Here is an 11,404-nt window from a genome sequence, read left to right on the forward strand (position 1 = left end):
GAACATGCAAACGTCGCAGATTGATAGGTTTCCAATGATTAGGAAATAATCATTACGAAAAACTAATCTTTTGAAAAATTTTCATGCACGGTTCCAATTCCATGCAGCAATCAAGAGTCGCTGGCATCTAATATATCTGTGCCATCTGGCTTTGGATGCCCAGGAAGCAATGACACTAAAACAAGTAGATATTGAAGATTGACTAGTTTTCCATGATTAGAAAATAATTATTTTGAAAAAGAAATCTTATGAAAAATGTTTCATGTGGCTGTCCCGATCCCTTCTTACTTTGGATATGCTGAGGGCAGTAAGATTTGGAGGTCCGAATGAGACTTTACGTAGAAAGAAATGATGTTATAAACTCAGAGAGAGATCATAACAGAAATGAAAGAAAACAAAGGATATGAAAGTTGATGGATAGGGCAATGGGAACTCATGTCTTGCTCACTAGCGATTCTCACTTTAATGATTAAAGCAATAAACACATGATAGATGCATAGGTTCCTCCTTATGATACACTAATTCCTTATTCTGGAGAATACAGCTGTTAGAGGACAATAAATCTGTTTGACTTTGCCCCTTTCGCTTGGCAAAAAGAAAGAAAATGTGAACCAAAGAAAGTTATCATATAGTTGTTGTGCATCAAGGTTCGCCAACCTTTGTTCCGGTCCCCATATAGGTACCATCCTATTATAGAATCGGTACGCCCCGGTACATGAGATAGCTCTTTATACCGACACTCGATACTCCTCCCATACCATGTATCAGTATGGTAAGATACGGTCGATACGCATCGGTATCGATCGGTACAGCAAATCAAGGTTTGCACTCTTATCATTTTCAGAGCTAATGATGACCTTAAGTAATTTGTGCTGATTTGAAATTTGGATTGCTCCAACTCCACCAACTGATGCTCTCCATCTTGATGTTCTTGGGATATTTACAGAGATGATTTCTACTTGTATGCAGCATCCATAGCATCAGAACACACCAAAGGGCTAATCATTTGTAGCCAAGGTATGTCATACCGTACCGTACTATATCAGTTCAGTATCGGTACGCGATACGGGAGGCTTACCGACACTCGGTACACACCGAACCGACCCCCATACCAGGTGTACCTATACAGTAACAAAGTGGTAACGGTACGGGGTTCAGTACGGGGATGACATATCTCGGATGTAGCCATTTTACTCTTGCATGTATAGTGTAGGAAATTAAATTTTCATAAACCTCATGATGTCTATGGAAGAATTAAATGTCTATCACAGAATCAACCCTCGGCATCCCCAAAGGCACACATAACCCATTTCATTTGACAACAATAGAAATTAGGTTCCAATTGACAAGAGATTGATAGAACTAGGCCAGCCTGCATCTTCTAAATCTCAAAGTACTCAATCCTCTTGAATTAGTGCAATCTATGAGTAGGGTGTTTCCTCTTGATATTAGCTGTAAGTAGCATAATCTATATTATCTTCCCCAGCAACCTCTTGAACTCTTGATATCTTCTCTCCAGATTCAGATGATCCTTTAGAGAAAGTGGCTAATTTGGAAAAAAAATGGAGATTTCATTAAACTAGCTTAGGATAGATTGGAAATGTACATGCTTTTCAGGTATAAAGAACAAGAAATAAATAACTACCTAGTCAAGAAAAAGGAAAAATAGGTTACCCTGGCATCAATTCAAATCGTAAACAATTTTTGAATGCTTTTTCAGCTTTGGAAGGAGCTCAAGAACTATTTTATCATGGCAATCAACTTGAAAAGCTGTATTTGCCATACCACCCCCAAATTATTCTTTCTACTGCATTTTTGAGTGGTGTTCAAGTTGATCTGAAATCAGATTCTTTATTTTTTGACTCTTCATCTATAGACCATCTTTTGCAAGTTTATTACTAGTTTCTTTGTTGTTGGTAAGAGGCCTGCTTACCCATGGCAGTTATGCTAAACCCACTGCTGACTTCTTAAAAGTGCTATTCAGAGCCACAACACATAATTGGTGTTGTTTTAAGCTAGCCAAGAAAAAGGTTGTCCATAACCCTATACAATTACTTCCCCATTTGGCCTCTTAAGTGGATCAGTCTTCTAGCACATCTAGTGCTTCTATTACTTAATAACTCGACAGCTTCCAAATTTGTTGATCTTACAATCCATTCCTGGGCCAATTTTATTTCACATGGAGTGTTGCCTATTCTTCCTGCTACCTCCCACTTTTGCTGTGTGTTGACCGGATGTAGGTCCTGAAAGTACAGATTGGTCATTGGTGGATTTGAGTATAGGGCTTTTGATGCCTCTATGGTTGGTTCACTTTAGTTTCTTATACTCTCCCTTCAATATTTTTACATCTAATGGCAATTGCATTTTTGCTAAGCAATCGGGAATTTTCCCATTTGATATTGCTATTTCATTTTCATACTCGATTTTTCTGGCTTATGTCTTTGCTTGCTTTCATAGTTTGAAATTTGGAGATCTTCGCCATCTCAGCGTGTGGCTGAGAAAGATGGATCGAGATATCAGGCTTATCACGGTTATGGAAACTTAGGCCAAAAAAGGAAAGGCAAAGATATTTCTGGATCTTTAATAGGTATGTTAGGACCGCTAAAAATGAAATCTTGGCAAATATAGTAAATTTGAGACTAATTAGCATTTAAACAACACTATGTTTTAACTTTAACAACAAAAAGTTATTTAAAATGGTGGACTGATTAGGAAATCTAAGGTTGTTATTTTGAAATGATAATGGTTTATGCTTCTAAAGGGGTCATTGGTTTGGTTATAATGGTAAAATATTTAGGCCGACAAGCATAATGATGCAGGTTAAAGTTCTGGGGCAGCCATTGTATAAAAAAAAAGCCACAAATTAGGACCAAGATTCACTGGACTGGTATTGTGGGTTGTACCCAAAGAATGCTGAACTGGCCCGTACCAGCCGGTTCAGCCCATACCGAACCGGTACGGCCTCTGACTGGGTCTGGTTTGGCGTTAAAAAGCAGTACTGGTCCGTACTGGTCGGTATCGGGCCTTACCGGCCCGAGCTGGCCCATACCGGCCCGTACTGGTTCCAAATTTTTTTTTGAGCTTTTGGATGCATGTACGCCTACCGGTACCGGTTCGACGATCCTTGGTTGTACTAGCTGGCAAGTGATTTGGTATGGTACCGGTATGTACCGTATTGATTCGGGGCGTGCCGAACTGGGGAGAGGAGAGGGCGGAGAGGGAGGAAGAACGAGAGGGAGGAGGGGAGGGAGGGAGGGAGAGGGTTTGTGGAGAGGGGGAGAGAGAGAAGGATAGGGAGGGAGAGAGATGGCTTACAGAAAGGAGAGAGGGAAGAGAGAGAAAGATCAGGATTTACCATATCTACAACGGTAGTCAGAAGCCCCGAAGACACAAATTAGGACCAGGGTTCACTGGACAGGTATTGTGGGTTACCTAAGGAATGCTGAACCGGCCTATACCGACTAGGTCAGCCCGTACCGAACCGGTCTGATTTGGCGTTAAAAAGCAGTACTGGCCCGTACCGGTCACTATCGGGCCTTACCGGCCCGAACTAGCCATACCGGCCCGAACTAGCCCATACCAGCCGTAGTTCCAAATTTTTTTTTAGGGCTTTGGATGCATGAACCAAGCCGAACTAGAGCTATCAGTGCCAACCAGTACACCTACCGGTACCGATTCAGCTATCTTTGGTTGTACCAGCCGGCAAGTGATTTGGTATGGTACCGGTATGTACCGTACTGATTTGAGGCGTACCGAATTGGAGAGAGGGAGAGGGAGGAGAGGGAGGAAGAACGAGAAAGGAGGGAGGGAGGGAGAGGTATAGGGTTTATGGAGAGGGGGAGAGAGAGAAGGATAGGAAGGGAGAGAGACGGCTTACAGAGAGGAGGGAGGGAAAAGAGAGAAAGACCAGGACTTACCTCATCTACAACGGTAGTCAGAAGCCTCGAATCCTAATCCTAGCCATAGACCGGGGTCTGACATGTCAGTGAGGGCCTCCATGTCGTCGATTGAGGGTGGCAGTGTCATCTTCAATGTCGATTGAGGATGATAGCATCATCTGCAGCGTCAGGATGACAAATCGTCTTCGGCGTTGTTTGAAGCATGGTCTCAAATCCCATTGGAATGTACTGTAGGACACTAGGATAGGGTACCATTTTGAGTGTCGGGACAAGACTGTCCCACTATTGTCCCAACATTTCGATCGGCATATCCTTGGCCATTGCTTGTCCTAAGTGTCGGAATTTTGGAATGGCGATGCATCCTATTCCATGGGCAAATTGGGACATCCCCATCCCATGGAATTTAGAACTTTGGTTTGAAGGTGATAGTGTCGGTTGGTGTCGAAGAGGGGAGAAGAGGGTGGGTGCAATTGAGAAGGATTGGAAGGTTTTTATAAGTTTGAGCCGACCTGAATGGACAACCATTCTGATTTTGTGTCGGTTTGGTTTAGTACAGGCCGAATTGCCCAATTTGCCCCAGTTATGGTCTCGGCAATCCAGTATCCTAAGAGGGGTGAACTGAGGGCAGTCCTAACCATCGTCTGTCGAACCAACCTGAACCGGGTGAGCACCGAGGTCTTGAATGACCTCTCCTAGGATTGTCCTCAGTTCGCCTCTCCCAGGACCCCATGCCCGCCCGATTCAGGTCAGTTCGGAAAACGATGGCCAGGAACTGCCTTCAGTTCACCCCTCTTAGGATACCAGATTGCCGGAACCATAACTGGGTGAGATCCTTTTTTTATTGGCTTATGTTTCATGATATATCAATTTATTTTAGCTGAGATAATATGGGCCAAGACATCAAATATATTGTATGAGTGAGTTCCTGATATGGATACAAACCCTCTTAGCCAACTTTTGGGTAGAAAACTTTTTAAAGTTAACTAACATACTGATCATGAGTCCATTTTCTCATTCGGCTTTTGCCCATGGTTGGTGTATCAAGAAACTAATTGTGATGAGACAGAGACAATGAGGCCCCACATAGGTCATGAACATCTTGCTGAAATTGTTTCAGCTGATGTGCCACCTTCTCCATCCACTTGTATTAGTTTAGTTTCTTTTTCTATACAATACACTTTGGGTCTATCTGGATCTAGTTCTATATTTAATTAATAGAAATGTCATGCACATCTTATGTTTGGACACTCTGCATGATCTGTAAGCTTGCCAAACAACTGAACAAGTACAATTTCTTGTGATAGACTTGATAGATTTAAATGCAAGTGATCTTTGGCTGCTGAAGGAGGCTAAAGCAAGTGTTTATGAGCAAATCAACCTTTAGATTAGTGACCTCTACAACATAGAATTTCATGATTATGGGATTAATTTTGGCTGGTCCTAAGTCAGCTTGCTAATTAATCACCTGACAATGTAGTGGACTAGAAGACGAGCTATATTATCAGCAAGTAGACCGGCAAGCAAGATATGTAGAAGTATACATCCATTGCAGTAATTCCAGACATTTTAGACTAACTGGAGATGAGGATTAATGATGCTGCTTGGAAAGGAAGATAGTCACATCTCATGGTAATCATTTTAGATGATGCGACATCATTGAAGACAAAACTTGCATAAAGATTGATGCACAAATCATGATTATCTTGAAGTTGTGAGGAGCAACGAGCTGATATTAGCAGCTCTTCCTTGATGCAATATGATCAGTGGAAATTGTGGATAAGTTAGAAATTTGAGACTGAAGGATTTGTTGGGTGACTCATGCAAGGCTGATGGAAGTAGAGTCACCAATGTTTAATTCCATTGTAGTAACAGTACGCAGAAAAGTGGGAGTTGTCAGTTGTTTTAGACACAAAAGGTCACACTCAATTGTTTTAGACACAAAAAAGATCACAAATGAAAAGTCCCACGTAAAATGACTAGGGAAAGAGAATTTCAAAGAAATCTTTGTTGCATCTCAATGGGAAAATCATTTACTACGTAAATGACTAGGGAAAATAATCTTGTTGATCAATGGGCTACATAATGTCTAAAATAAAGAAAAAAAACAGATAGAGGCTGCACAGTGGATCATGCTAGTTGTCAGGTCAGTTGTAGGAAGGGACCAGTTAAAGTTTTATGAGTCAAAATCTGAAATCTATAGGTCAAGTGGTAAAAAGAGAAGCAATTAAACGAGCCACGAAGGCTAACAAAGCGACTGACTTGGGAAATGAAATAGTTTTGCAAAATTTTGGTAGCGCAAGGAACAATAAAAAAAATTTGATCAACCCGAGGAATTGAAAAGATGGATTAAATTCACTAGTTGGGGATCACAAAGGCGGTTAGTGTAAATTTTTGATCCCATAAAATAAGATTTCTGGTCCACCATAAATTCTAAAGGTTGAGAAAGTAAGGAAAACAAGTTAATGAAATATTGTTTTACTCACCCACAGAGCCAATTTTATTATAATTTTATATGATATCTTGTAAGGGGATCTGAAACCAAAATATAAATGGGACGATGGAAAGCATGTCTTTGTTTCTCTAATTGGACTAGACGAGAGGGTAGCAAAGGTTGAATGAAGTTCCTACAACACTGGAGAGGACATATTCAGCTACTGTAAAGACCATCAGGAGCAGTTCAAAGGATTCATCAAAATTTTTCACCTGGATAAGCTTAAGACCTCAAAATAAACAATGCAACTCAAGAAAGAATTTCAGAGAGAATTCATTCAGCTACTGAAAAGACCAACAAGGAGCAGTTCAAAGGCTCCAATGCCAAAGAGCACAAATTTGTACCTACAAAAGCTTAAAACCTCAAAGTAAACAATGCAACTAAGGAAAAGGATATTGGTGATAGGTATTTTGCATTATGTTCAATTGATGATAGGAATGTTGCATTATGGTCAATGGATGGTAGGAATGTTGCTTTATGCTTGACGGATGACAGGAATGTTGCATTATGTTTTGATGGTCCATAAGCTCTTCTCATACTGGAAACTGAAGCAAACTGGATAGGAAACAAACCTAATCGGTTGAATAAGTAATGCTTCAAATTATGTGAATATTTTCTAATAGGCTATCTAGAATCCAAATGACAGATGATAACCAATTAAAATGATCGACTTTAACATTTATTTCTGGTTTTGTAACGAAGAATAATCCAAAACTTGGGCAGAGAGAAAAGTAAGTGAAACAACTCTGTAAAAAGCTGGTCCTAGCCCCTGAAACCTGCTGGGATGATGCGTTATGTGCCAATCCTAAAATGAAATCAAAAGCAATGAACATTGTAATGTGAATGGACAAAGCACCTTGGTGAAAATACAGAGTGCAAGGAAAAATATAATCCTTTTTGGCAATGTGGTGCGTCCAACTGTCAGTATATCATCGGTATCTGATGGGCTCTGTACCAACATGTTGCCTTGACAAGTTGCTACAATAGTAAGCCAATACAGAAACAGAAGAATCCCTAGGAGGCTGCTGATTATATTAGGAGCTGAGGTTCCAATCGAGGCACCTTTTGGTGGCACAAATCATTGCCTTCAGCATATTATTGAAATCCACTAGTATGAATCTAAAACATGTTTACCCACGGATGCTGGAGCTTCATGTTGGCACTTTATGGCCTATTTGGGTATAATGTGTTTTGAGCACAATATTAGATTTCATGTTTTTGCTGCTGCTGGATAATCTAGGACCTGATCTGATCCAAATTTGACCAAATAAATATAACGATCGGATTACATGTGAACCAACTTATTTGCTTCTGTATTCATATGTCCATTTGCGCATATATGATGGCTGATATACTGCATGGCTGGCTTCTCCATTATGTTCTCTTACTAGTTACACGGTTTTTCTTTTCTTTGTTGCTTATGTCCCTTGTACAGGTTCGAGTAAATGGTTCAGACACAGAGCCAGTTTATCAGTTTCTTAAAGCAAGCAAAACTGGTATACTGGGTTCTCGAATAAAGTGGAATTTTACCAAGTTTCTAGTTGAATATATGCATACATTGCTGTTTTGTTCATATGAACATTTGATCATTATTTCGTGCTTTGACTTTTATTATTTGCAAATAGAGTTGCTTTTAAGGGTTTGGTCATCTTACCGGCTTTAAAGTATCTTGTGCTTTTTGTCCTAGAGATGTATATGTTTGAGTTTGTGAACTGTCAAATGTCATTGACCTGCATTTGGTTTTGGTATATTTTGAAAGCAGAAGCCAGTAAATGGATGTAAACTGAACGACATCCCAGCATCCATTGCATCTTATTACTGAATGGGAGTCCCCAGCAAGTAGGACACCGAAATATTTATCTCATTTCCCTTCAAATATTTTGTGTTTTCTTGACCCGTGCGCTTCACCTCAAAAGTTACTGCTGCTTTCAAACTGCACGCTGGGTTCTCTCTGATTCATTCAGCATTCATGCCTGAAGCACTAAACGGTTTGTACTCTTCTTGTTGGTATACTTTGGAGCAGTCTACGTTTGATCCGGGCTGGTGGAGCCTCCCATATTTCTCAACAAACATGCAAACATGAAGCATCTTTCCTGATGTTTTATAAGATTTTGCCGATTTCACCAGCTGCGAGTTCCATTATATTCCGTTTGGCTGGAAATTGGTTCAAAATTACCTGTTCACAACAGTTGGTAGTTCCATTAAGCTGATGCAGAAAATGGCCAGGAAAAAAACACTCTAGTCCCTCTGATTTTAACTATTTTAACCGGTCGACTTGCATGTCAGCATAATCAAACAAAATTCACATTGAGACATTTACTTCCAAGCTTGTTTCTTTTGTCTCCTCTGGTGAGAACCAAACATAGGTGGTGCCAAGAGCATCGCCCTCTTTTTGCTGGTATTGTTATCAGCAAGAAATCAGATAAAGTTTGATCTCCTGAGCCAGATCGATAAAACTTCCGTTCGTATTTATCATTACCAATTTACGAGGCCACAGAACTTATCTTCGACTACTGAAAATGGCCCAAAAGCCACATTCCCAAATCAAAGTCAATTCACTCCATCTTGGCATATTTTTGAAGGTTCATCCAAATCACCCTGTGCCTCCCACACAGAGCAAGCCAGTTCTTGGTTCTCCAGGGACAATAACAATTAGGTTCGGCATTTTTTCCGAAAGCCCATGTCTTAGATAGATACACTGATAAAATTATACACGCAAGGTGATAGAAAGATAAGAACACAATTACACGTTCTTTAATCTAAGACGAAGCTTGTGAGGGCCCACGCCCCAGTTCCCTCAATTCCAGCAAACCGTGGCCTTACTTTTTGTTCGGGGGCTAACAGGAGTCCCCAGGTTGGTTCCGTTTTTTGACAGTTAAATAACAACCGGAAAAAATAACCGTTATATGCGTATCTCCCATTATTTGCGGATTAAGCTCTGCGCTGATCGCTGGGGGGAAAATCGTATAACATCTGTACGGAAAACCGTATAACAGCTGCACCCTGGGAAAATTAGCCGTTGTTAGCGTCCATTGTAGCTCTGTTTTGGGTTTCAAGAAAACTTAATACGCTGGGAGGAACAAAAGAAATCTTGAGCGTATTATAAACGCGTGGTTTTGAGGGTTTAAAATCTGGAAGCCGACTGAGATTGGGAGAAAAGCGCTCGAATCATAACGGTCTTCTTCTACTTCTTGTTCTCCTCCTTATTCTTCTCCTTCTATTTACAGAGACACTTCTCTGTTCGGGATTGGAGCAATCTTGGAGCGCAGATTAACAGAAAGACTGATATGGGAGAGAAGGAGAAGTTTCCCCGAGGGTATAGGTTTCTTCCCACCATGGAGGAACTCATCGAGTACCTCAAAGAAAAGGACTCCGGCAAACCCCTTCCCACCAACATCATCAAGGAAGTCGAGCTCTACAACCACCAGCCAGCAGTCCTCCATAGTAACTCCTATTCTCTCTTCTCTTATTAGCCAAGATATACATCTTGCTCGCTTTCAATTCTTTCTTTGTTTTTTTCCTTTCAAACGATGAAAGAAGGATCTTGATTCTTGATTCTTGATTCTTGATTCTTGATTCTTGATTCTTGATTCTTTGCAGAGCGTTTTCCAAATACGAGGATAAAGAGTAGATACTTCTTCACCAAGTTGGATAAGAGGTCCAAGAACAAAAAGCATAGAGATCGCAGGGTCAAGAATGGAGGCCACTGGATTTGCAGCGCCGGAGACAAGCCAGTTCTTACGGATGGTGGACAATACACTGGTGGGGTATATAAAACCTTGACCTACTATGAGGGCAACGGCAGGTCTAAGAAGACTGGTTGGATCATGAAAGAGTATCGTCTTTCCGAGGAATCCAAGCAGCATCAGCCAACTGCAAACCAAGTAGGATTGATCTCATGCCTTTCTTTCGTACTACCTGACACCACTCCATCTTATTCATACGCCATTCTTTTGCGTATTAATTCTTTTGTAGGGAAGTGATTGGGTGCTGTGCGAGATCCATCATAAAGGGAATACAGCTGAGGATGATGAGGCCAGTGATGATTCCAGTGAAGAAGACAATGAAGCAGAACAGGAGGAGCCTGGCAATGCTGCTGGTCTGCTACCAGACTTCACACACCTCCAACATGACACGGTCACGGATATCCCTGGTTTTTCCCGAGTTGCAGCCCTTTTGTCCAGCGGTGGCACTGGAGTGGATCGATCTCTCCTACCATTTGGTGATTCACATATTGTCCCTGGCACTGGCATTGAAGACAGTCCTCCAGAGCAACCACCTGCTCCTTTTTCTTGTGACTGGATCACAAAGAACCCTGAAGAGCTTGAAAGTTTTTGTAATTTGATTCAACAAGATTTCCCCCAACTTGGAGGAGGATACAGCTTGGCTTCCCCTGCCAATTCAAGCTGCTCCACCCAGTAATGCTCAACTTGGTGAGCAAGGTGTAAACTGGTTCTGCTAAGAGGAGTGATGAAACTAGTGGGAAGTAAACAGTTAGCAGGTTATCTAAGATAGGGTCCAAGGATTAAATTTTTGGCATTATGTAAGTTTATTTTGTACACAACAAAGGAAAGTGTAGGAATGAAACTCAGCCTGGGATACACTAATGTTGTAATATACCCAGTATGGTAAATTAAATTGAATGTATTGCAATTTATCAGCAAGTTAGCTGTTTGTCTTTCTATCCTGTTCCTTGCTACTCAACTAGTCTGTATTGTGATTTGTAGAACTATAGTTCTAATGCTCTTTTCACATGCAGTTTGGGTTTTTTCAATATCTGTTCCATGTGCATCTTTGCATCAATCATCCTTCTGCAAACAAGGGCAATGTGCCATAATTTGTATGGCTGAAAGTAGTGACAAGTTTACCATATCCCTGCACCGTAATGCCTTAGCCTTCCTTATGGATATTTGACTGCAAAGTTAGAGAAAGGATCCACAATTTTGACTATAGCCTCCACGAGCTGGAACATGCAAACGTCGCAGATTGATAGGTTTCCATGATTAGGAAATAA

The 11,404-nt window shown here is 40.9% G+C and overlaps 1 protein-coding gene across 1 annotated transcript; it reads left to right on the forward strand.

Annotated features, from left to right (window-relative positions):
- Positions 1-8,631: 8,631 nt before the first annotated feature.
- LOC120112936 (NAC domain-containing protein 83-like) lies at positions 8,632-10,812 on the forward strand. Its single transcript, XM_039133152.1, has 3 exons — positions 8,632-9,834; positions 9,991-10,274; positions 10,366-10,812. The coding sequence occupies exons 1-3, from the start codon at positions 9,678-9,680 to the stop codon at positions 10,810-10,812; spliced, it is 888 nt and encodes a 295-aa protein (XP_038989080.1). The 5' UTR covers positions 8,632-9,677.
- Positions 10,813-11,404: the final 592 nt, after the last annotated feature.

Source organism: Phoenix dactylifera, chromosome 13 (assembly GCF_009389715.1).
Source record: "Phoenix dactylifera cultivar Barhee BC4 chromosome 13, palm_55x_up_171113_PBpolish2nd_filt_p, whole genome shotgun sequence".
Lineage (NCBI taxonomy): Eukaryota > Viridiplantae > Streptophyta > Magnoliopsida > Arecales > Arecaceae > Phoenix > Phoenix dactylifera.